The 27,632-nt window shown below is 40.7% G+C and overlaps 1 protein-coding gene across 1 annotated transcript in view; it reads left to right on the forward strand.

The window, feature by feature from the left end:
- GMDS (GDP-mannose 4,6-dehydratase) overlaps positions 1 to 27,632 on the forward strand; it is a 641,167-nt gene that overhangs the window by 311,959 nt on the left and 301,576 nt on the right. The window contains exon 7 of the mRNA XM_030928548.1: positions 5,981 to 6,108. Within this exon, the coding sequence (XP_030784408.1) occupies positions 5,981 to 6,108 (128 nt within the window). The remainder of the gene's footprint in view (positions 1 to 5,980; positions 6,109 to 27,632) is intronic.

Raw genomic sequence — 27,632 nt, forward strand, 5'->3', positions numbered from 1 at the left:
GGTCCATGCAGGCCTGCTGGCCTTCTTGCCACTGCTCACATGGAGCCTTGCTTCACTGCTTACTGTAGCATGATACTTTATTCTTAGTGTGGATTATGATCCCATTTTATTGGTAAGAGAACTGAGAGCTTAAAACACTTGCTTAAGATAATAGCACTGACAAAAGTAGCAAGCAGAATTATGCATAACTAACGTAGTGTGTTAGACATGGTTCTAGTAATCTACCTTGAAAATGTTGTCCTTTGTCACAGCTGGTTATTAAAGCTGAACCTGTTTCCAGGGCATGAGATGGCCTTCCATTTTTACTCCCAGCCCAGATTCCTCAGTGCCCACCCATGATCTGTGCTCTGCAGATCCCCCTTCACAGGGGGTTTTCTTTTATTTCTTTGAGGCTCAGCTTTGTATTTAACAAAATAAGACTAGTGATATGTTACCCAGCATGTACTGGTTTTTCATGTGGCAGTTTTGTTGTCTACTGTATTGCTTGAACAGAAGTTCTGTTCTCATTCTATCAATGCTAGCAAAACTCGTTATTTCAATCTAAGGCGTGTTTAGGCTAAAAACCTTCCTAGTTGCTCTCTGTCTTACGAATACACTTTTACTTGCACACTGTCTTTCCTAGGTTAATGAGTTAATATTGAAAGCCAAAATCATTCAAGAAATGTTTATTATTGCTTCCTATGTAGGCCCACATGCCTGGCTGTTTATTTTGATTTTTTTCTCAATCTCAGACTTTCAAAATCAGAGAATTAAGAGATGTAGTCATCTATTAATAAAAGAACTAAGAAATCTTAACTTTCCATTGAGACTTAATTATAGATACCATTAACATTGTAATGTAATCGTTATAATAATGGCTAACAGTTACTACTTGCTGATAACCATAAAACCTGGATTTTCTCTTTTAAACATCAAAGCTTTTAGGTACTATTACTATCTTTATTTTACAAACAGGGACATAGTGATTTTCTTACATTTCTGTGAGAAGTGCCATTTAATCTACATCCGTGTACCCAGTGATTTGGCATGGCAAATATTAATATGCAAGTAGTACACAAAGGAAACTATGTCTTCTGAGTCGTTAAGTGGTTTGTGTTAAGATATCACAGCTGGCTACTAACAGAGCTGGCTCTCCCTCCATTCGTTGAGCTAACTTTTCTTAGTCCTCTTTCTACCTAGAATCTTATAGATGAAGGCTTTTATAAATCAAGTATGTATTTAAATTAATTATAGGAGTTCCATTATCCACATGTGCTATGATTCACAAACACTTAGGTCATCTCAACGCAGGAGGGATTCCTCCTGCATTGCACTGTGGCTTAGCGAAACAGCACAAAGCTAGAAAGCCAGTGAGACAGGCCTGGGTCAGGCTCGACTACCTGTCCTGACTCAGGACAGGTGTGCAGCCTCTGTGCATTTCTTTTTCTTCACCTGTCACTTGGGATAGTCTCAGCCCTCATGTTCTATGCTTTTATATAGTTTTTTCCTTAAAAGAGCAGTCTTCTGTAACATGGAATAAAAATGAGGAGAGCAAATAAAAAAAAAAAAATCATTTTAAGCCTTTCTTGAGAATTAAGTAGTGAAACATGATTACAAAAATGTTTAAAATTAATCAAAAACTTTTTCTTGAAATCAAGAAAACAATTCTATTTATAATAAAAAAGAATAAAGTGTTTAGGAACAAATTTAGCCAAAGTGTAAACATTATTCCTTGAAAACTATTACACATTGTTGAAAGAAATATTAAAGACTAAAATAAAGGAGAAAGACATCATACGTCAATGAAATCGAATTGAAAGTCAGAAATTATCTCCCACATTTTTGATTAATTGAGTTTTGAGGAAAGTGCTAAGACAATTGAATGAGAAAAATAACCTTTCCAACAAATAATACTGAGACAGCTGGATGTCAACATGCAAATGAATGAAGTTAGACCCTTTCATAACACCAAATATAAAAATTTACTAAAAATTGATCAAAAATTCAAATGTAAGAAGAAAAACTATAAAACTCATAAAAATGTATAGGAATAAATCTCCATAACCTTGGATTAATGAAGCCTTCTCGAATATGACACCACAAGCACCTGCTACACAAGCGAATATAGACAAATTGGACTTCATCAAAATTAAAAGATAAAAAAGCTTTTATGCTTCAGAAAGCACAGTCAAGAAAGTGAAAAGTCAGCCTACAGAATGAGAGAAAATATTTACAAATTATATATTTGATAAGGGACTTGGATCCAGAATGTATAAAGAATTCTTACAACTCTATAATAAAAAGATAAGTAATCCGATTTGAAAATGGGCAAAGGATCTGAATAGACACGTCTCCAAAAAAGATATACAAGTGGCCAGTAGGCACATGAAAAGGCGGTTGCTTCATATCATTAGTTTTCAGAGAAGTACACATTGAAACCACAATAAGGTACCACTCAGCGCCCACTAGAATGACCACAGTCTAGCAGACCATAACAAGTACTGGGGAGAATGGGAAGAAATCAGAGCCCTGTTTCCCTGCTAGTGGGAATGTAAAGTGGTGCAGCCACATTGGAAAAGTCTACATTTCCTCAGTTGGTAAAATAGTTCTCATCTGACCCAGTAATTCCACCCCTAAGTATATAACTAAAATAAATTAAAACATATGCGTGAAAAGACATGAACGTTCATGGTAGCATTATTCACAAAAGGCAAAAGATGGAGGCACCACAGATATTCATCTCATGGACAGTTAAATAAAATTTGGTATACTTATATAATAGAATATTATTTGGCCATAAAAAAGGAACAATGTACTGATTCAAACCACAATATGGATGAACTTTGAAAATGTTATGCTAAGTAAAAGAAACCAGGCACAAAGACCAGACATTAATATAATTCCATTTATATGAAGATTTGCCAGAATAGGCAAATCTGGAGATATAAGGTAGATTATCTGTTTGTCAGGGCTAGGGTACTAGGAGAAAACTGGTTTGCCAGGGCTAGGGTACTAGGAGAAAACTGCTGAATGATACAGGATTTCTTTCTGGGATGATGAAAGTGTTCTAAAATTGATTGTGGTGATGGTTGTACATTTCTATGAATATAACAAAACCCATTGAAGCATATGCTTTAAATGAATGAGTTGTATGCTATGTGAATTATATCTCAAAATAGCTGTTCTAAATAATCTTTAAAATTACATTTTGACTAGGCGTGGTGACTCATGCCTGTAATCCCAACACTTTGGGAGGTCGAGACGGGGAGATCACGAGGTCAGGAGTTCAAGGCCAGCCTGGCCAAGATGGTGAAGCCCCACCTCTACTGAAAAAGAAAGCACAAAAGTAGCTAGGTGTAGTGGCAGGTGCCTGTAATCCCATGTATTTGGGAGGCTGAGACAGAGAATTGCTTGAACCTGGGAGGCGGAGGGTGCAGTGAGCCGAGATTGCACCACTGCACTCCAGCCTGGGCGACAGAGTGAGTCTCTGTCTTAAAAAAACAAAACAAAAAATTACATTTTAAGAACTAGAAATTATAGTAAAATTTGGCTAGTTATCCAAGATAACTTTAGGAACCAGATAAGAAAAGATCCACCTTTCTAACATGACATTAAAGTTCTGGTAATATAAGAACTTTGTAGTCACATAGCTCTTGATTTGAGTCCTGTTTTAGAATAGTTGATTTATATAGCTTCCATGAATCTCAGCTTCATGTGGGTAATAATAGTTCTTAGCCCGTGGGTTGCTCGGAAAAGTAAATGAGTGACCCCATCTAAAGAGCTTAGCACAGGGCTGCAGTGATAGCCCTCAGGAGGGCCATCACCACCATAAGGTTGTGGTAAGAGTTGGAAGAGAAAGGCCCTTCCTCATCTTTGCAAGTGCTGTTCCTCCTGCCTGGAGTGCCACCCTATCTCACGGCTTGATTAATCTTACCTTTATGACCTCCCTGGTAGACTCCATTCAAGCTGCATTTCTGGTGGGCATGTCTCACATGCTGCGCCTGGCAGCCATGCCACAACCCCAAAGCCTTTCTCCCCTTGCAGACCTGTCGTTTTACTAGGCTCAGCACTGGTTTGTTGGCCCATCTGACCCTCTCTGTGATACCTGAGAGCAGGAGCTGCTGCTTCACTCCCAGATCCCCAGTGCTTAGCTCAGTGCTTAGTGATTGGTGGGTGCATAGTAAACAATGGCTGAAAGAATCAATAAATTGTATGAATAGGGTCAAATGCTTCCATTGGACTCCCAAGCATTAGTTTACTGGTAAATAGGTTAATCTGAAATGTTTTATGTTGGAAACTTTATTTAATGATTTGACATCACTGGTTTCTTAGTATACTTTGAGAAAATAGTATAGTCCTGACATTGAAATAACAATAAACATCAAAAAACCTAAATTTAATTATAAATTTACATTTAAATTTAACTGTTACAAGTCAATAGAAATTTTTTTTTTTTTTTTTTTTTTTGTATTTTTAGTAGAGACGGGGTTTCACCGTGTTAGCCAGGATGGTCTCGATCTCCTGACCTCGTGATCCGCCCGTCTCAGCCTCCCAAAGTGCTGGGATTACAGGCTTGAGCCACCGCGCCCGGCCTAGAAATTTTTTTAAATTAATAATTAGCCACTAATTACTTACTGGCTAATAAGTAGGTTTTCATTTCAAAAGGCACTTTTTTTTGAAGGACCTCTTTGTGCTATATAAACCTCTGTGGAAAGTTGAAACTTTGTATTTCTTAATGTACCATCTGAATTGACAAGGGAAATTGAAAATTTGGATTTCCACGGTAGTCCCGTTGTATTTCTTAATGATAATGATGTTGCTATAAATGTACGTATCAAGTTTGTGGAGTAAGTGAATCTGGTGTATGTTTGAACTTGCGCTAAGCCACATTCTTGCCAAAATTTGGAAAACCTGTTTAGAAATATTGCCCTTATCCGTGTGCCTGTTCTCCAGAAGCCGTACACTTTGATCATAATATTTGCCTCCCTGCTTCATCTGCAAAAGAACATCAAGTCATTGGTATGTGATAAATAATGATATTCATGTATCTAAACTGTATGACTCCATTATTAACTAGCTAATATGTGTATTATTACCTTGAGAATTTGGTATTAAATGGTGTTTTCTCATAACCTTACCTAGATACAAGGTAAAACTGTCTCAGAAGTGCCTTTTAACTTTGTGGTCTTTTCAAAGCAGATAGAGTTTTCGTTAAAGACCAGAGAACATTAAAACAATTTCAGTACTTTCATCAATATATGGTCCCTTTCATCCAATCATTTCAAAATATTTCACAAAATGTAGGAGCCCTGTCTGTAGATAACACTGAAATGAAGTTGGAAAGTGGCATTGCCTTAAGTATAGTACAGAGAAACTTACTTTTGCCCAGGGCCATATCATATCATTTGGACGGCTGTGCAGGTTTCTAAGAGCGAGCCATCACCACTTATTTTGTTAAGAGAAAGGCAGCCCAAATAAATTCCTTTCTTGTTTCCTTTAACTAGTTACCCTGTGAACTAAGCTATGTTTCTTTCTCTCCCCATGATTCCCAAAGTAGCTTTATTAATAGGAATATATGATGTTTGTGTTCTTAAAAAAAATCAGGGTGGTCTTAGATGTCTGTCGTCCATTCTGGCATTTCCCTTTATACAACCCTTTTGAATTTTCTGTTAAAAAAAACTGGCATTCCAACAGCTTTTCTTTGGCCTAATGCCTGGGCTGCATATTGAAGCAGCAAATTAGGAATGTTAAGATGTCCCCGAAAGAAAAACATTTGTTATGAAAGTAGAGCTGATGTGACACATAGAATTAGGGCTTCTTAACTTGTCTAAATGACAGTTAATGATCTTTTTTCTTTTTCTTTTCTTTTATTATTTTAACAGCGTGGCTGGGAGTGCAGAATGAAAGAAATGCCCAGAGGCCGAAATTGGGATTTGGTTCACCAAACTGTTAAATGTGTCAAATGCACTTGCCTGATAATACATCTTTTGCCTCTTTTTAGGAGCTAATTTCGTTACTCGAAAAATTAGCCGGTCAGTAGCTAAGATTTACCTTGGACAACTGGAATGTTTCAGTTTGGGAAATCTGGATGCCAAACGAGATTGGGGCCATGCCAAGGACTATGTGGAGGTAGGAACTGACACATTACATTCTTGAAAATACCCATATCCATTGATATGCTAAATGCCAAGCGTACAGTGAAAAAGTGTGACCTAGTGATGGGGGCATACAAACCTTTGCCGATGCAGATATGTTTACACTCATGCTACTTTCAATTCTGGGATCGGTGGTTCAGAAGCACAGGTAGCTTACACTGATTGGTACTTGAATGAGGAAAACTTTCACAAATATTCTTTTAATTATTTGTGCTGGATGTTAGATGGATAGATAGATGGAAAAAATGTTTGAATGGTGCTCCTCTTTATTTTGGGGGTATAAAAGTACTAGTTTTCAGATCATCTAGAAATACTGCCTCATTTCAATGTATATAATCCAAGATTCTCGGACTTACATTATTCTACTAAATCCCACCCCGAGTAATATTCTTATGGAACTCCTTGCTTTCTGCTGCTGAAGAGTCTGGTTATTACATCACACACTTCTTAACATGTCATATTGCATGTCGTGGAGCTTTACCTGTTAACGAGAGATAGAGAAAGATGTTAATAATGATTCTCTTGTAAAATAATGGATATTGTTAAAGGGAAATTCAGATTTTCATTCTTGGGATTCCTAGACATGCTGTTTTGGGTTTGCATATATTACATATACAAGTGGTATGATTTTTCTTTTATAAACAAGTGGTTACATTTTACTTTGCCCTGATCTCCCTGATACCCGTGTTGGTTCTGCGACCAGACATGAGCAAGCATGGTAGAGGCGTTTTCCTTTCCCTGGAGTTGCCTGTCCTTGTTCGAGCACTCCCAGGTTTCCTGTGCTCATGAGTCTCTTTCCGTCCCGAGTGGTCCCTCTCTGGAAAACCGGACCCAGCTTTGTTGTTCATGTATGCAACTCAAAAAGAAACTGTAATGCCTACAAAAGAAAGCAAACAATTAGTTTGTTTGCTAGTGCAGAGATTAGGCTCACCTGTGATCTTCTTTTTGTTCATAACAATAAAAAATGTGTGTGTGTTTGAACACCTAATAGTGATTTCTGTTACGCACAAAATAATTAGCTTTGACTTTAAATTTTGAACGTTGCAACATTAAGATCATTTATTTATTTATTTATTTTTGAGATAGAGTCTCACTCTGTTGCTCAGGCTAGAGTGCAGTGGCATGATTTTGGCCTACTCCAACCTCTGCCTCCCAGGTTCAAGCGATTCTCCTGCCTCCGCCTCCCGAGTAGCTGGGACTACAGGCATGTGCCATCACACCTGGCTAATTTTTGATTTTTTAGCAGAGATGTGGTTTCACCATTTTGGCCAGGTGGGTCTCAAACTCCTGACCTCAGGTGATCTGCCCGCCTCAGCCTTCTAAAGTGCTGGGATTACAGGGATGAGCCACCATGCCCAGCCTAGATCTTTTAAATGTGTGCTTCTAAGCTATAATTACAAAGAAGCATTTTATGACATTAATCCTTAGATATATTTTCAGAACATCACATCAAAAACTATATAGGTCCACACTTAGAAATTATGAGAAAGTAGATACTGGCAAGAGAAGCCAACACTTTCTTTTGTCTAACCTAAATGACCTTACCTACTAAAAAATAAGAGGCTTGTTTTGTAAAAATACATTATTTTCTCAATAATATCTATTTATCGTTTAGCCTTCTAGCCGTCAGCATCTGCATAGAGCTATGTAATAAGCTATATAGGTATTCTTTTTTTTTTTTTTTTTTTTTTCTTGAGACGGAGTCTTGCTCTGTCGCCAGTCTGGAGTGCAGTGGCACAATCTCAGCTCACGGCAACCTCTGCCTCCCGAGTTCAAGCGATTCTGCTGCCTCAGACTCGTGAGTAGATGGGACTACAGGCGCGTGCCACCACACCCAGCTAAGTTTTGTATTTTTAGTAGAGACGGGGTTTCACCATGTTGACCAGGATGGTCTTGATCTCTTGACCTCTTGATCCACCCACCTTGGCCTCCTAAAGTGCTGGGATTACAGGCTTGAGCCACTGCACCTGGCCCTATATAGGTGTTCTTTATCCAAACTCTTCTCCAAGTTCAAGGAAACAAATAGATTAAATTTCATTCAATTTTATTATTTTGCACTTAGGTGAAAAAGGAGTCGGGAATCTAACAGATTTTGATAGTGAGGGAAACAGTATACCATCATGTTGATAGTGCTTTTTACAGGTTATGTTTATTTTCTTCTTTAGACTGTCTTTATTTTCCATATATTTTAAATGAACGTGTGTAAACCTTTGTAATTGGCTGGAGTAGGAGGGATATTTCAGAAATAGGCCAAATAGTCTCATGAAAATGAATGAGACTGTTAAGTAAGTAAGGAGAAAGTCTTGTGTAAACTAGTAGATCTGAAAGAAGGACCGTGTTGTGATCTCACTCCCCAAATGCCAAGCTAGCACTGCTGCAAGTGTAGTCCACATCTTGGCACAACAAGCCCACATTTGAATTAGCATAAAATAAAAATATTTTATAAACATTTTGGCTCAAATAGGGGTTGGTGCAAAAAGGTTGTGTCAAATGAAGTCATTTTTATTATTGCTTGACAAGATGGTCTCATTACAGCCTTTCCACAGGCCAACATATTCACACAACACTCCAGCCTTTGAATAAAAATACATAAACACTCTACCCTTTAAATAAAAATGGAAATGGTTGGATTCCATGGAGAGACAGATAGAAAGTTAGGTCATTCTCTTTGCCATCCAAGTCTTGATTGGTTCCATAATACAACTGGGTCTTGTGTATGCAGGACTCTCCTGGGTTTCTAATATGTTGATGATGTAGGAAGCATTTTATGGTTCTCATTTATGTGTTATGAACAAAGTTTAAATTTCTTGGTTTCTGAAAAGGTACGATTATTAAGTAAGAATTTATAGCTTGGTACTCTCCATTTTAAGAAATATTATCATTCCTTGCAATTTTAAATGTATTAACATAAGGTTACTTCAGAGATTTATGACTAAAAGTAAATTTGTTGCCAACATTAAAGTCAGCAATCATAAAAATGAAAAAGGAGAGGTATTGTTTGTTTAAAACACATATGCACCCTGACACTGAAATCAACTTTAGAATACAGAAGTGTTTGTAAATGTCGATCAAACAAGTCCTAATACCATCTCATTTACACACATTTTAATTACACAGTTGAAAGGGGAAGAGTTCCCTTATCCACCTCGCAGAGCCTGTGATGGGGTGTGGCCTGCTTCTTCGGTGCCCCACTGCTCAGACCTCTTGGGGGAGCATGCAGATGGGCAGGTTGTGGGGCTCCAGCCCTGCAGCAGTATCTAGAGGTGAATGCCGACAGCTGAAGCCCCAGCGCGCATGTGTTACAGGGTGCGCTTTCAGTTTAGCGGTCCATAGGCCGCTTGTGTTAGCTCAATTAGACCCCTTTCCTTATCTCCAGGACAGAGCGCTTTCTGTATCCTGAGGTTCTTGCTTTGGTATACTGGAGGAATCAGATCACACGTGGGCTTGGAGAATAAGTGCAAGGTTTTATTGAGTGGAAGTAGCTCTCAGCAGATGGGGTAGCCAGAAGGGGGATGGAGTGGGAAGGTGGTTTTCCCCTGGAATCGAGTCTCTCAGTGGCCGGAGCTCTCCTCTCTCCGCCCCGGCCAAACTCCGCATACTTCCGCCGGTCTATGGACCGCTGGTGTACTGGCGCCTGTTGGTGTGCTCTCGACATTCTCTCAACATCCAGCTGCTTGTGTGTTCCGCTTCATGTCCAGCTGCTTGTGTCTCTCCCTGCTAGAGTCTCGGGGTTTTTATAGGCACAGCATGGAGGTGTGGTGGGCCAGGGTGGTCTTGGAGAAATGCAACGTTTGGGCGTGAAGGCAGGAGTGCCTGTCCTCACCTAGTCCGTGGGCATAGGCCCGGGGGTGGAGCCCTTACCAGGGACCTGCCCTTCTCCTCCCGGCACTTCCCTGCCCCTCTTCCGTATCACAACCCCTCTCTTTTATACGCAAAAATTTTAGTAAACCTTTAGATGAAGTGACTGACACTTTTTTACTTGTCAGTGAATTTCCGCAATGAAGAGCAGAGAGCATTTTCTCCTCCTGTTGTGAGGTGGGTGCTGGTGATCACTGCTGTGCAAGTAGATTGTTTCTCAGCTTAGACAAGCTGTTTTATCTTGATTTTTCCATCTGTGTAAAGGACAGAATATAAAGCCTGTAAAAAATTAGCATCAGTGCGCTATACATACATGAATAAAGTTTACCTCTGACTTGTAAAAATTTTCGCAATGATTTATAAAAAGTCCTTACTTGTTGCTGATTCCAATTCATTTTCATCCACCTGTAGTCTTGCTTCCTAGATCAAGATGTTTTCAAAGTTATTTAAATGAGTAAGAAGTATTTCAACTTGAAGAAAAAATACATACAGCTATATTAAATTATATTGTACTTCTGAATAAAGTCATAGGCAGTTAGATCTTTTCCAGTATTTTATTATAAAACTTTTTAAACATACAGAATAATTGAATAAATTTTACCTCAAACACCCACATACCACCCAAATTCTGTAATTAATGTCTACAATTGCTGTGCATTTTGAATATAAATTACTATTTAAGTAATTACTGTAGTGCTAATGGCTTACAGCTATAAACAATTTGCACAAACACAAGTTACTAAAAATTTGCATTTTATGGGATATAGATATAGCAGTTCAAACTTTTAAAATATTTTTATTTTAAGTATTTACCTGACCCCTCTACAACCTGCTTTTATGCCCACCTCCCTCCATATAGGCTCAAGCAGCTTCACGAGAAACACTCTAGTGGCAATGCATGCCATTTTCAACCAGTGTCCAGCAGTCAGGATTATAGCAGTGGTGGCTGAAAATAGCAAGGGGGAGAACCTCTGACTTCTCAGGGTGGCATTGTTCGTTCAACATATATTCTGTTGAGTACCTGCCATGGTCACTGTTCTGGTTGCTACAAATGACAGTGTATGGTCCCACTGAGGTCCCACTTTGATAAAAGTATGTGAAATACAACTATAGCCAGAACATATTGACTGATAAGCTAATTGGTAGGAGCTGGGCCAGAGTATCTTAAGGCTCTTACCACCCACAAAAAAGACCCCTTGCTCTTGGGAGACAGGGTTAATCAAGAGACCTAAGTCCAACATCTTTCCAGGACTCAGTAAAAGCCATGTATAAAGTGGCAAGAGGTTTTCCTGCTACAGCTGATCCCACCGATGCTCCAGAAGGGTCCTACTGGTAATCCGGAGGACGTGAAGATCGCTAGGGGTTAGCGCTGAAATTCATCAGAATTTAACATCATATACCTGAATCCTTTTTTGTGTGTGGAGGTGGCAGGGGACAGTGAGCACAGACTGAATAATAACAAAACTACTTTTAGAAATAAATGTAATTGCCAAATGTTAAGCACTTGTTACATGCTGGAAACTTTTGAAGACTTTTTATAGATTTTAAAGGTAAGAAACTGGCTGAGATAGCTGTCAGATCTTGCTGAACCTGTGCTATTGGCTGTATCAGGTAAAGAAGCAAAGAGCGTGTTTGGGGAAAATATGTAGTCAGGTCTCCAGTGCCCTCTGTCCCTTGTCTTCTGAATGAATTCATCTTCATTCCAGCTCTCAGTTCTCAGCTAATACAGAGACCTGGGGAGGGTGAGGAGCCTCTGGCAGGGTACGTAGGTTACAGACAGAGCTGGGAGAATTGCCCACTGCTGCCCAGTCCTTTCTTTCCCATCTGTCCATCTTCTACTAGCATTTTGTATCCTATGTGACACAAATCTGGAAGGATCGGATGTCATTTAAACTTTGAGATCTTATTTAAGGGAAGTGTGCTTGTTGCAACATCACCATTGATGTCAGATTTTTCACGACCCTTTCATTGGACTTGTGACAGGGTGCTCCGTTTATTTGGCCCGCATTGCTCAACTGCTTGCGGGAGGGAGCACATGAATGAGCGGGTGTGGGATCCGGCTGGCTGCTGCTCTGTGCACTGGCAGGAGCAAGCTCCATTTACTCAGCGTGCTGTGCTCAACCCCTTGCGGGAAGGAGCATGCACGTGAGAGAGCAAGACCAGCTGCTCTGGTCACCGGCAGGAGCAGTCTTCGTGCGGGTGTTGCTGTGGTACACAGGTGGGGGTGTCTGTGCCCCTGAAGCCCCAGAGGGTGGGTTACAGTGCTGTCTTAGCTCTGCTGTCTGTGGACAGCCGTGTGTTATCAGCTCAGTTGGCCCTTTGCCTCATCACGTGGAGCAGCTGCCCTCCGCCAGCGAGGGCAAAGGGCCAGTGTAACAGCCTTTTCTGGGTACCCGCACTCAGTGGGTCCTGAGCTCTTGTCTGGAGTCCAAGAAGAATGAGGTGGTGTGGACACCTGAAGGATGGTGAAGGCAGATGTACTAGTCTGTTTTCATGCTGCTGATAAAAACATACTGGAGACCGGGTGTTTATAAAGAAAAAGAGGTTTAATGGTCTCCCAGTTCCACATGGCTGGGGAGGCCTCACAATCATGGTGGAAGGCGAAAGGCATGTCTTCCATGGCAGCAGGGAAGAGAGAGAATGAGAGCCAAGTGAAAGGGATTTCCCCTTTTAAAGCCAACAGCTCTTGTGAGACGTGTTCACTACCATGAGAACAGGAGGCGGAAACCGCCCCGTGATTCAGTTGTCTCCCACTGGGTCCCTCCCACAACACGTGGGAGTTACAGGAGCTACAGTTCACGAGGAGGTTTGAAAGGGGACACAGCCACACTGCACCAATGGGGGATTTTATTCAGCTTTGGAAATGGCTCTCAGCAGAGAGGGGAGCTCGCTGTGGAGGGGACAGGACAAACAGGTAGTCTTCCCTCGACATCCGGCCGGCTCTTCCCTGAAGTCCAGCCGCCTCTCCTCCGAAGTGCAGCCGCTCTCTGAAGTCGAGTCTCCTCTCTCCAGTGAACCCACTTTTCTCTCCTCTACTGACTGAGACTGGGGTCTTTATAGGCAGAGGATGGGGTACAGGACGGGCCATCGGTAGTTTTGAAAAAGGCAACATTTGATGGGCAAAAAGGCATTATTCAGAAAGAACCATTCAGGAGAGAGTGGACAAACAGGAGTAGAGGTTGTTACCTTGGGCCATGAGTTTCAGGCTTTTTGGTTTGAAGGTGAGGCTTCACCAGGGACCTGCCCCTGTCTGCCTCCTGCCTCTGTCACCATCAGTAGACCGTGTTTGTTCATATGCAGGAGAGTAGCATATAGCAGTAGCGTCTCTTTGTGTTTCAGTTGTCTAAAGTGTTAGTGGTGCCTGAATCCGTTTGTTAGTAAGGCCTTACGTAACAGAAAGCAATGGTGAGGTTGTAGCTGTCTCATAAAATGACAGTGGTCCAGAAAAACCAGGCCTCTGCTGAGAGCTCTCTATCTTAACAACATCGTTCCTGTCTTCATAGCACAGGGGAAGGCATTGTGTAACTATATGCAGAGGATATTTACCTGGAGAGTTTCCTAGAAAATCTGTTCTATTAGAATCTTTGTCAAGTGACTGTTAGGTAATAAGGCCAGGAATTGAATTTCTACTCACTTTGGGAGTCTAATTCCATATTATTACTTAGGAGCCTAAGGTGTTCTTTCTTGGAAGGCAAATATGTCCGTGGCCTGCTTGCTGAATGTGTTATAATACTCGTTGATTTTTTATTTTGACTTTTTATATTGATTAGTGAGGTTTTGTTATTGTTTTCCATTGTGGGAAAAAATCTTCTAGCCTTCTATGGGGCTATTTAATACAATCTCTTTGAAAAATGCGCCAAGAAATACAAATGAAAATAACTAAATAAATAGTCTCTCCTTTATCTGTATTTAGAAGAACGTGGTTTCTGTGTTGTTTCTAACAAACCAAACTTTAAGGAAGGCAGTTCAAGGGCCTTGATTAATGAAGAGAAAAGAATAGCTTTTTATTTATAGGAAAAGAAAAGCTCGTAACAGTTTCCTACATCTTTGAAACGTCAAATGTTTAGATTAAGCAAAAAACCATTTTCCTGATCTGGCTGCGGAAAACTCTGTATAACAAATTCAACTTGCCATTTCTCTTTTTTTCTCTTTTTTCATCCTGTACAGTAAACTTTTCAGTGTATTATTTAAAGTAAGTTAGAAAAATGTAGAAAATCCGTTGCCTGTTTTATCTGGCTGGGTCTTGCTTGATTGGAATGACATCCCAGGAGCTGCTGTGTCCCCAAATAAGAACCTGTAGCGCCCGCTTTAAAGTGTTGTTTAATGAAAGACACCTATATCACCCGTATTTCCAGTATGAATCGAGTTTTCATTCACAGATAATTTAGAAACATGAGACTGGTGCATTCTTAGATCACATTTTCAGTTTGATTTAAACCACATAATATCGAGCACATGATGTTAAATCAGAAAAGCAGTTATTGGCAAGGATATGTATGGAGAGAGGATGAAAATGCATAGAGAATAAAGTTGCATATTCATATAAAATGGGTTAGGTATAGTGCCTGTGGACGTGGATTATGAGGACTATGAGACTTCATGTAAGTGCTGCTTAAGTTCTAATGGGTAGCAATTAACCACATTAAGATGGAAGCTTGTACTCCACCCTTTAGTCATGCTCGTTGATGTGAAGTGTCATTATACCACTGCGGACCATGAAGTGACCCATTGTACTTGAGAAAGTCATGGTGCTAGTCTTAAGAGCAAAAGTACTAGGAAAATAGTGTAAGAAAGTTCTTACACTAAAGAACTTCTCACACTTAGTGAATAGGTTAGCTATTCACTTTTACACTTACCAAGTCCATGAGATTCCTTGAGCTTTCTCTATCCACCCCAGCCCGGTCTGCCCTTCCTCTTTCCCTACCCTGCTCCCCAGCTGTTTCTTCCTTCACTGGTGTCTCCCACTTTTTTGTGACTTCCATGAAAGTCTGGAAAATCTGAAAATATGAACTAAACTGACTGTTTAATTTTAATAACAAGACTGTCCATGGGAAATAGATGTAAATATCTCGTATAAGATGTGACATCATCTAAATTTAGTGATGATTTTGCTTATACAAGGTATATATCTTCAATATTCAGTGTTCATATTTACACTCATGCACTCTGGAGAGGGCAAAACATGTTTGCAATCGAGGCAGTCTTTTGCACACACACCATATGTTAATCCCTCTGTCTCTCTTGCTCTGTCTCTTTCCTATACGCACACAAGCTGAAAGTCCAATCTCTGTTTTTAAATGCATGCTCAAGTCCTATTAACACCTTTATTGCAGGCAATAATTTACTAAAATTACATGTTTTGTCTTTTCAGAGCTCTGGTGGAGAAGCCTGGGGGCTCTGCTCCATCCCTTTGTGGGCCACTTGAATGCCCAAGCCCAAGCTCCAGGTTCCCAGGCCCATCCTCAGGGGACTCTCTAGTACAAGCATGTTAATCTTGCCTTTGTATCCAAGGACACAAAACAACACCTTTTCTAAGCTAAATGTTCCCAAAAGCAAAGAAACACGTTTTATTTTCAGCCCCGTTCACTTCCTGCTGGAAGACATCTCTTCTGCTTCTCCTGTGGGAAGGAATTATAACAGTAATGCCACAAAGATTCTCCTTATCCTTTTTCTCAGGTAAAGAAGAAAGTTTGATCCTCTCTGTGAGTGTTGGGTCATTTGTATTTTTAGTATCTGTTATTTCAGTTTTCTACCTGTTGACGTCAGTAAAGCTGAGATAATTGATGGCTTTGTAGTGCTGATTAGATCTCCCCTAGACTCTGATTGTCTGATGACCAGGGCATCAACGCTAAGACCAGGCACCATGGACTGGATACTGTAGGAAATGGGTCAGATCTCATGTAAGCATAAGCTGTTTAACACTGACTTGCTGGTGAAATAAGTTTCATTCAGGCTGGGGACTGTGTTCCATGTGCTCCTACGCTACGCCTTATCGAAGGTGAAGAATATTCAAAAGCCATTGTTCTCTTGGGATCAAATACCAGAGGATTTTTGACTTGTTAGAGTTGCTTCAGAAACCATGCTACATATGCCCCAAACAGATAAATTTGGGGTATAGTTAAGTAAAAGTCGCCTTTTCCTTTTAGAAGAGAAAAACAATTGGACTTCTACTAGGGCCAGTTATGTACAGGTGCAGTTTACAGAAGCCGAATTATGTAAAGGCAAAATTGAGAAATCCTGTAAGAAATTGTTTGTACGTTGTTGGCCTAAGCCTCATATGGAAATTATTAGTAGAGTTCTCAAAGAAAGGGATGAAATTACTCCATAGGATAGCTTCCCTAAGTACCTCTCAGAGTTATGTAAAATACTTGAGATCACTTTTACCGTTTTTTCTCACAGAGAGAATGGTTGGGCTCTTGCTATAGAGAGAAAAGTGAGGGAGACCTCTGAGGAACAGGCAGGACTTGGTTAGCTGTCTCATGTCGGTCTCTCTCGGGGAAGCTTCTTGAAGGCAGGACCTGGATCCTATCCCTCTTTATCTTTACAGATGCCCAGTAAATACCTGGACTGGCTCTCCCTGCCCATCGTTTCTTCGTGAAATTATAAAAATGAAATCTGCATATATGAAATGTGCTCCATTTCTTTTACTGTTAAAAGATGCGCTCTTTGGCTAGCACAAGACATTGCCCCGGAATACGATCTCACCACACTTAGGCTGAGTGGTGCTGGATTTACTTGATATCAACAAAACGTTTGCAAGCACCTTTCTTTCTGGTTCAGTGCAGACCATAAAGGAAAGGAAGTAACGTCTATATGTTCTCACACAGTGGCCAGTTTCCTGATTTCCTCTAGATTCTACTATTATTAGACCTTAATCCTCGCTTTATTTTTACTTTTGATTTACTTATTTTGAGGTAGGTCTTACTCTGTCACCCGTACTGGAGTGCAGTGGCATGATTTTGGCTCACTGAAGCCTTGATCTCCCAGGCTCAAGTGATCCTCCCACCTCAGCCTCCTGAGTAGCTGGGACTACAGGCATGTACCACCATACCCAGCTGATTTTTTTTTTCTTTTTAGTAGAGATAAGGCCTCCCTATGTTCCCAGGCTGGTCTTGAACTCCTGAGCTCAAATGATCTTTCCATCTCGGCCTCCCAAAGGGCTGGATTATAGGCATGAGCCACCATGCCCAGCCTTATTCCTATTTTTAAAGGAAGAATATCTAAGCAGATAGAAAAATGGAAAGGAAGAAGGATAAACTGGACCTGTTTTACCAAACAATATTTAAAAATCACTAATCTAGCATTAGCTTGTAAGACCAAGTACCCATGGGAGTTCTTGATGATATCGACATCAGCTCATTCAGAAACCTTTTTGTGTGATCATCACTCTATTTCCTCTCAGTTTTCAAGGATCTCATTGGTTAGAGGATTCTTCTAGAGAGCCAGAGTTCCAAGGAAGGCCTGTTGTTATGGAAAACCTTCCCACTTTCCTATCCCTTCCCTTCTCCCCTCTCTATCCTGTCTCTCAGTCTGTACCCATCACCGACACATGCACATTAGAAGCAGGACTTTATTTTTAATATAGTATATTTTATTATATTAATATACAGAATTTTACTTAAAGATTCTTATGTAGTTATTTGACAGTGGCTCTGGGAAAATCTGTGCACACAGGGCAGTAAGAAGAAAAGAAAAGCCTTCTGCAGTCCCATCTTCTGTCCCTTGTGAGTGTGATTTCATTTCCTCCCTGGTCGCACATCACCCACATGCTCAGACGACATATCCCTGTTCTCGGGTCCGTCCTCCAGCTTCTGACTCACAAAGCAGAGCAATAACTTGTGGGTGCTTGTGCTGGAGGGTACAGGTTGCATTCCGGGGAGGTGACTCGGCTGGCCTCCTGTCTCTTGGGCCATTCTGTCACCAAGTCCACAGGATACAGATACCCATTCAAGGTAGTGGAGCTGTGCCTACTTCGTCTCACCAGAAAAAGGCAGAGATGAGGATGTCAGGGGCTGCATAGTTTCATGTGTTTTTTCTTACAGTGTGTCCTTTAGTCAAGAATTACTTGCTGGTTTTGTCTGGGTCTTAAATTTCAAGTTTGAAAGTAAAATACAAAGATCTGTCACTAGAACTTATTTTAAACCCTGGAAGGTCGTCCTTTTCGATTCCTGTAGTGCTTTATCGTTTACATCTTCGTATTTGATTCTCCCAACACATGTTTAACCATGGTTAGGAGAGCACGAATTGTTTTTTGTCATTTTCGTAGGAAAAGGCTGACATTGAAAGCAGAAACCCTTGTCTGATGTCTTCTCTTGGTATCAGGCAGTGGGTTTCAGCCCTGTTCTGCCAGCTCCTCAGGGCAGTGGCTTACCATGATACTGTGCCATGTTTCTGGGTTGATTTTTGGCATATTTAGTCATTCTTGTGAGATTTTAAAGTCATGTTTTTTAGTGACTTCAAGTGTTGATTGTGTAGAAAACGTATTCCTCTCACTAGGAATTACATATAAACTAGCATCTCTGCTACTGGCCTGATACCTGTAATCATACTGTGAAACCACTCCGGTGTGAGAAACTGAGTGAGAAGGAAACTGCAAAACATCTCAGGGGCCAAATGTTAAAAGGCTAGGCCCTGTGTCCTAAACAGCCTTCCTTTACAGTAAGTGGTATTTTAATAGTTGTACAATCATATAATTTGAAGAAGATATAAAATCTGTACAGGAAATACAAGTTTAACAGAAGTCATTTCATTTGATGCTTATCTTCAAAAAAAACACCTGAAGAAGCTTGAAGATGTGGCATGGGTGGTTTAGATTCCATTGCCTTTTGTCAGTGGCAATGGAAGCCTCATTGTAGTTAAGCATCTGCCTGGGCCTTTGGGAAAACAAAGCATCATTAACTGGCTGGCTAATGAGTCATCTATTAAAATCATCCCTAATGAATTGTGGGTTTGCTTGTTTAATTGTGCGTGGTGTTGGGCTCTCAAATGTTAGCAGTCCAGTGGGGCTCAAAGAAATTACATTGGCTTTATTGAGCATTTCGGTAGGATTCTTCCTAAGTCACTGTGCCATGATTGGCTTTCTCTCTTGCTCTCCCTCCCTTTTTGTCTCTCTCTCTTTCTTTCCCTCTCCTTCCCCTCTGTTTATCCCTACCTCTCTTTTTTCCTCTTTCCCCTTCCCTTCTTTCCTTTCCCCTCCTTCTAGCTCTTCTCTCCCTCTCCCTTTCTTTCACAAGTTGTGGGGTAGGAATACAATATAAAAACTCTTACTTTGGACAATCTGTGCTAGGGCCAATGGCATCTTGAGTTTGAACAACCCCCGACCCCGCATGTGAAGGGTTGATAGAGCCTGGTGAGCGGCTGGCAGATGCCCCCTTTTCCTTCAGCTGCACCCTCACGTTTCACCAGCACTGGTCACTGTGGGCATGCTACCTTGTATCTAGGTGGCTACTGGTCTTCCTTTCCCTACAGCCATGTTGTCAGTCTAGAATGGGGTATCAAAAACATCATGGGAATAAAGGGCTAAACTACATAAAAACTATGATTGTATACTGAAAAATGTTTAAAGACCGTTTTTACACCAGTAAGAATGCCAAGATTTTCAGGTACAGCTTAGCTTCCACTTGTGAAGCCTGCATAAGCAGTGGCTGGGCAGAACATGTCCAAATGAGGAAGGTGTCGCCATCTCCCAGTATGGCCCTTTCTTTATGAACAGCTCTAATGGTCAGTTGTTATTTTAAAGAAAAAGTCTTCCTTGAGCCTGAAACCATTAATTAAAATACCCATTTAGCCTTTATTTTCAAAACCTTATTGCGTACTGAAAATGCATGAACTACTGGACACTTTTACAAGCTTACTTTCACAGCAGTCTGATAAGATAGGTGCTATTCTCATATTTTTCTCCCTAGAGGGAAAAAAATAAGGTGGAGAGAGAGAGGCTTGCTGAGCTTGGCCCAGATCAGGTGCATTCATCCGGCTGACCCTCGTGCTGGCTGTGCCCTGCACTGCGATGCTCTCTCTGCCACATGGCTGCCAGAGTCGCCTTTCTGAGATACAGATACTGTCATATTTCAACTTAAAACCATCAATGTCTCCACCACGGAATAAAGGCCACTGTCTGGAGCATGCATTCTCGGCCCTGGGCAGGGCCCCGGCGTCCTCCCCTGGAGCTGCTGGCCCTGCACTGTGCCAGCCCTGGGCTGCCCCTGCTTGCCCTTGGAGTCCTGCCCTGCTCAGGCCTGGCACTCAGCTGTCTCTGCAGATGCCTTCCTCAGGGGCCCTACTCTCCTGAAGTGGCCATTTCCCGCTTTGTCTGCAGCGCTTTATTCTCAGCCCTGCGAGCCCTTGCCAGGGCCTGGCTGACACGCTTGCATCTGGCCCCTGCCATCTCTCACAGCGTCTTGAACCCCGGTGCTCAACTACCTGAGATTGAACTGAGTCAAACCAACTCAGCCTCAAATCCAAGTGTCCAGCTTCTTTATGGGAAAAGCAAAACCACTGGCTCTGTGTGGATACACATTCTCTGCAGATACAGTGGATGGCTCGAGGCCTGAGGGCATGCGAGGCCTCCGTGCTGCGCTCCCTTTAGGGGATGCCAGCTCCCTACTGTAACTGGAGCCCAGGGTGGGTAGTGGCCGGCCGCTGCCTGACTTGCAGACCTCCCAAGGTATCCTCACCATCCCAAGGTCATGGCAACCTTGCACACTTCTGCCCAGGCCTAAGCAGGAGGCGGGGCCTGTGTTGGAGAGAGGGCCCTAGCACTGCACTCATCAGAGCTGTGCGCATGACCACACTGCTCTGCTTCAGGGAGGCTCAGTGGCTGGGTGTTGAGCTTTGCAGACTCCAGTCAAGAAGGGTGGATAGTTGGGTGTGACAGGAGAGGATCCAGAATTTGCCATCCAAATCCTTGGGAGACACAAGACTAAGGCCCAGTGCCTGCTGCAGTTCTGCCTTTGACATTGTGAGGAGTGCACCTTGGGAACTTGGAGCACAGGGATCTTCCCTGGAAATAGTCTCAGGTGTCATGTGTCACTCTGCATTGGGACTTCATGAGACTGTGAATAACTACATTAAACCAGATGTGTAAGAAGCCAGAGTATAGGTTATAGTTACTTCAGACTCTGTATTTAAAAGTTCTGTCTCCCTTTTTTTTTTTTTTTTTTGAGACGGAGTCTCACTCTGTCGCACAGACTGGACTGCAGTGGCTGATCTCGGCTCACTGCAACCTCTGCCTCCCTGGTTCAAGCATTCTCCTGCCTCAGCCTCCCGAGTAGCTGGGACTACAGGCGCCCGCCACCACGCCCGGCTAATGTTTTGTATTTTGTAGTAGAGACGGGGTTTCACCGTGTTAGCCAGGATGGTCTCGATCTCCTGACCTCATGATCCGTCCACCTCGGCCTCCTAAAGTTCTGGGATTACAGATGTGAGCCACCGCGCCGGCCTAAAGGTTCTCTTAATTAAAAAAAAACAAAAGGTAAAACAAAAAAAATACAAAAAAACTCTTCCATGATAATTCACACACGTTCTATGTAATACAAATCAGATGCTGGCTTTTGGCTCCCACAGTTTAGCAGCAGTGCCTAAATGGGATTGCTAGTAGCATTTTTCCCATCAACAAAAAGATCTGTAGGATAGATGTCCTGTATTATTTTTTCCTTTCCCCCCCCACATCCATTCACTGATGTAGATGGGAACATAATGCAAACTTAAGCTTGCCTTATTTACATAAATCTTCCTGTTAGCTTTCCGCTTTACCATATCTGCATTTTTATGTTTGACCTATTAGTACTTTTTTGGTTTTATAAAGAAAAAAAAGTGCTTCCCTCAGCAGAACCATCTGGCTTCGTTTCCTGTTCCTCAGCAGCTATATGTGTATTCTAGCAAGGCCACCCCTGTGGTTTTCTGAGTGGTGCTGTTTCACTGGTGGTCTTAGAATTCAACTGGAGTGATGGAAAACTTATACTATGGGCTTCTTTCAAGTCTAGAGTTTCCAAGGTGAAAAAGTGCATATTATTGTCATTTTTGACATAGCATTTTTTTCCTGTAACTGGAATATGGTCTTTTAAAACAAATCACACCCTTCTATTCTTTGAGGAAGAAAACTTGCTTCTAAAAACATCTTTTAGATAGTTGGCTACCAAATTTCCTTGGCATTAAACTGAGGCAACTGAGGATATAATCCAGACATTTTTACCACATACAAATTTTCTTAAAGGGTCGATTATTAATAACTAGTTTTCTCTAACAATGAAGGAGTGAGGTAACAATAAACAATGAGCAAATTACATAACTAAAGGATGTGACATTCAGTTTATGGTCTGTGTGGCAGAGGTAAGGTCAGTCTCATCCTGAAGGGCAATGTGTAATGTTGCTTTGGGCTTGCGGTACACACAGAGAATCCCAGCTGGTCATTGGGCACATTTTCAGAGGGGTGCGTGCATGAGGTTGAAATTCTGTATTTTTATGTTCTAATATTCTACAGATTTTGAAAATTTTCTGACCAAGTGTGCACTTATTTTTCACTTTGTGAAATACTGCTTTCTAAATCTTTGTTTTTAGAAACAGTCCCCAAAAGGTTTTGTTTGTATATGTGTATTTCATTTTTTTTCTTTTTCTCTTTTGTTTTTGGTCTGTGCACATCCCACGGGTAATTGAGATCTACAAGCTATGGAAAGAGGAAGACCCCAGAGTATTTTCTTTTTCTTTTTTTGAGGGAAGGTGGGGTATCACATTCATCACCCAGTAGGCATTACATTTCACATTTGGTTAAAACTGTGTTTTATAATTGTTTGTATTTAAAGCTTTCAAATTTTACTGTGTAAGATAATGCAAAGTGTTTAACCTGTTGGCTGTTACATAGAAAGAACTCAAAAGATGTAGTGCTCCCCACAATCCTTTGATTAGATCACTTATTTATTTTATTTTATTTTATTTTATTTTATTTTATTTTATTAGACAAAGTTTCACTCTGTTGCCCAGGGTGGAGTGCAGTGGCATGATCTTGGCTCACTGCAATCTCTGCCTCCTGGGTTCAACTCATTCTCGTGCCTCAGCCTCCCGAGTAGCTAGGATTACAAGCGCACACCACCACAACTGGCTAATTGTTGTATTTTTAGTAGAGACAGAGTTTCACCATGTTGGCCAGGCTGGTCTCAAACTCCTGACCTCAGCTGATCCGCCCGCCTCGGCCTCCCAAAGTGCTGGGATTACAGAAGTGAGCCACCGCGCCCGGCCAAGATCACTTATTTTTAGTGATCAGAAATGGTAGATTCTAAAATGATAAGATTATGAAATATTTTGTTCTTCTCCTTAGTTTGAAAAAGTCTTCAAATGTAGCCTCAGGCCTATAATCTTTTATCAAGAGTTTAGAGACTTTGAAAAAACTCTTTACTGGGGGATTTGGTGTTTGGAGGTGCTTTTCCCCTACAGAGTAGTTTGTGGTCCCTCGCAGACCTTGCATAGTCGGGATGTTGCTTGAAGGTGTGCGAAGTTGAAGGGAATACTCAGTTTTAATTTTAAGAGGAAGGAAAAAAGTTAAAAATTGAGGCTAATAAAAGTTAATGAGGAACATTTAAATCCTTGAGTGTTTCAATTTATGTTGCAAATCAGAATGGTTCATACCGTTATTATATGTGTGTGGCAACATCCTCTCTCTGCTGTAATTCTTTTCCCTTGAAAACTAGCCCATGTGGCGTGGAAGGCGTATCATACTCTCATGATTGCTGTTCATTCTTTTGACAAATTCCACGTTTTTTTTTTTTTTTTTTTTTTTTTTTTTTTTTTTTTTAAATAGGGGAAGGAACAGGCACAAGGAAATTAAAATATAAACGTCTGTTTTTTTTTCTGCCATTTTTTTCCTGTTTGACAGATTACTGAATAAAGCATGGTTATCAGCAGAGTGACCATTTCTAACTGTCTCTTTGTGCTTAAAAATTTATTTTGGGATGGGAAACATTCCCCAAACCCGGAGGGTACACTTAATATGCCAGTTTTCATTTGAGAAGAATTACTTTTCAGTTGTAGGTGTTTTGGGATGTGGCCTGACTGAACATACAGTATTAATGGTCCAAAGATAGAACAGCTGAACTTGCTGACTGCCCTTCTTTGGGGGACATTAGCATGTCCCTGGAGACAGTTTCCCCAGCTCTGGTTACGCGGATCAGTATGTAGGGAAAGCTTATTACTTTTAGAAACGTTACTCTTGGATGGCCCTGTCTATTACCCACATCAAATATATGGTACACATTGCTGTTTTCTTTGCTTTCGAAATGCTTTAGAACGAGACCCTCCGTCTTTCCCTGACTGTAGAATCTAGGCTGTGGGAACAGATTTTGCATCAGACCACCTTGGGAAGTGAAGTGAACTTTTTAGTGATAAATTTAATTAATTAATTGCCCTTTTTCCAGAACTTCCAGAGATTTTTCTTAAAAACACAATGCCAGTTTTTTAACAGCAATTTTTAGAAAGTCAATGCTTAACTCATTCAGAGAAAAACCCCTATGATCCATTTCCTAGAGGGCGTTAGCCTTGTCACTTGTTTTTATTAACAATATATATAGATATACTTGTGGAATTTATCTCTAAATGGAATATTAAATCTTATCCCTACACATTTCTCATACTGAGGCTTTTTGTGGTGAGGACGGTGACTGTACGCCGGGATCAAAACAGCCTCGTGTATGTGCAAAGCATCTGTTGTGCTCTGTATTGGATCCTCAGCCTTTTCGTGCAGCTGTCTAGCCTTGTACAATCACTTAACCGTTCCAAATCCTACTTTCCTTATATTCAAAGGGAGGGGGCTGGAGTTCAACATAGGTTAAGATTTAGAAACTGAGAATATGGTATTATCTTTTTCCATACAGCATTATTTACCATCTAGTATAAAGTTTATGTTGTTTTTAAATATATCTGCTAACAAAATGTAGTGTTCCGTGACACAGAGTATGATTTTGTGTTTAATGTTGTACAGACCCTAAGGGAAACAAATTATTTATAAAGCCCAGTATCTTTTTTTTCAGTTTCATTTATTATTCTGAGCTAAGCTAAGCTCACATCTTTTTTTTTTTTTAAACATACCAGGACAAAAAATACTATAGAAAGTGCTACCTGATAGAAGTAAAATTCAAGCTATACATGCATGCTATATGTTATATAATTTTAAATTTTCAGTGATTATTACACTATAAAAAGTAAAAAAAGTATCAGTAATTTTAAGAATATTTGTTTAAGTCAATAAATCCCAAATATTATTTAAACATGTAAAAATATTAAAAAATTATTGAGACATTTTACCTTCCTTTTTCTGTATGAAGTCTTCAGAATCCAGTGTGCATTTTATACTTCACAGCACACCTCATCTCGGATGAGCCACGTTTCAGGTCTCATTTCACGCTAGCCCTGCAATAGTGAACACTGCAGTGGGATTCTGGATCTTGATCAAGAGTTTGCTTTCTTATACATGGAATCACATATTTAAAAACCACTGTTCGTAACTACGGTTACGGAATCCTGAAGAGGGGCAGCCGTGAGAAAAGAAAATCAGGATGCCTCTCTGATGCCGTCTTGTTGGATAAGCACTGTATCACTTCCATTGTGGTGACCATGTGACCCTCAACTTGTGCCTACTGACTCGCCCATGGGGCCATGGCCGTGCCATCCCTGCATATGGAAGGAGCAAGCAGAAGACTCTTCCCAGTCTTGTCCCCAGACGGAGAGTCTTCAGAGAGGTTTTGGAGTGGCTGGAGCCAGCACCACACACAGATGGACACCTTTTACCTTCTGGAGTACAGATTGTCCTTGGAGAAAAGCAACCACACAAGAATCCCACTCAGTGACTACTGGGCCCCACTCAAAAGGAGGGCAGCTTACACTCACAGCGAGATCCTGTTGCAATCCAGAGAATCCCAGAATTTCTAAAGTAAAGGACCTAAGAAAGCATCTAGCTGTTGACATAGGATTAACCAAAGAACACAGTCTATACTTTTGGGTCTTTAATTTATACTAGACAGAGTCTTGGTAACTGTTCCTTTAAGCAGTTGATTCACAAGTAGGCAGAGCCTAAATTGTCAAGTGGGAATTTTGAAAAAACTTTACTCAAGTGCCTCGGCTACAGACTAAGAATTAATTTCATTATGGAGAGCAGTTTAGCTGCACCTTTCTCTGTGGTTTATCTCACTTAATTTACCAAACTTTACTTGTTCCAAAAGCCATAAAGTCTTTGTTTAAAAGGAATTTCATCAGGATGTATAATGTGCTCTTTTTATTCCTAATGACAGCAATACAGATAAATTAAACGTTTATAACTTGACTGGTGTGACTAATATCCTACGTTTTCTGGTGGATCCCATGTCATTCTTTCATTTATGTAACCTTTTCTCCCCTGGGAATCTCAAAGTATTTTTTTCTGAACTGGTTGGTATAGGCATACTAATTACAGAGATGTGGATGTTCTAACTCCCCTCTCTCTAAAATGGCTTGCCTTTAGGGTCAGCCATGAGTCAGGTGCAAACCTGGGATTTTAACACAGAACTCCTGATTTTTGAGTTTCTGCTCTAATCTTTAGCTACATAAAAATATGAAGAAACTGACTACAGCAGATTATTCCAATACATGTCCAGCTGTCTGAGCAAACAGCCATGGGGCAGAGCTTACCTCTCACTTCTCTTGGAATCATCAAGCCTTCAAGCAGCAGTTCCTGTCTTATGGTGCCTTGTGTGTGTCTGAGGATCAGAGGAATGATAAGAAGTCAAGAGGAAGGGAGGATGGCTGAGTAGAGTGATGGAATTTCTATGCCTTTTTGTTAACTGGAATGATGAAGTTAAAATTATGCCACTTTTATTGAGGTTTGTAGCATAGCCCAAATTTAAAGAAATTTTTGATTCAAGTAAGTATTTTTTGCCAAGAGACTTTCAGAACAAAATTGGTCAACATTTGTAAACTACTTGGGGCAGAGAAACATTAGTTTAAGCTTTTAAGTGAAAAATATAAGAAAAGGAACCTACAAAGGATGGTACAGTTGTCCTCTCCTATCCGCAGTTTCACTCTCCATGGCTTCACCTATCTGCAGTCAACCATGATCTGAAAATACTAAATGGGAAATTACAGAAATAAATAATTCTTAAGCTTTAAGTTGTGCACCTTTCTGAGTAGCGTGATGAAATCTCACACCATCCCACTTCGTTCTGCCCAGACGTGAACCATTCCTTTGTCCGGTGGATCCACACTGTTGATGTTCCCCACCCATTAGTGTCTTAGTAGCCTCCTTGGTTATCAGATTGACTGTTGAAGTATTGTAGTGTTTGTGTTCACTGAATCCTTACTTTGCCTAATGGACCCATGGTGCAAGAGTTTTGATGCTGGCATATTGTTATAATTGTTCTATTTTATTATTAGTTCTTGTTGTTAAGCTCTTACTGTGCCTGATTTTTAAATTATTTATCATGGATATGTATGCATAGGAAAAAGCATTGTGTGTGTGTGTGTGTACGGTTTGGTATTTGTTGGTATTTGCAATTTCAGGTATCCACTGGGGACTTTGGAACGTCTCCCACAGATAAGAGGGGATTACTATATAGTTCATTTATTGGCCAGTTATTGTCTCTGTTATATGGACATGCAACTTATGTTTATAGCCCTATAGTCCCT

This window comes from Rhinopithecus roxellana, chromosome 4, assembly GCF_007565055.1.
Source record: "Rhinopithecus roxellana isolate Shanxi Qingling chromosome 4, ASM756505v1, whole genome shotgun sequence".
NCBI lineage: Eukaryota > Metazoa > Chordata > Mammalia > Primates > Cercopithecidae > Rhinopithecus > Rhinopithecus roxellana.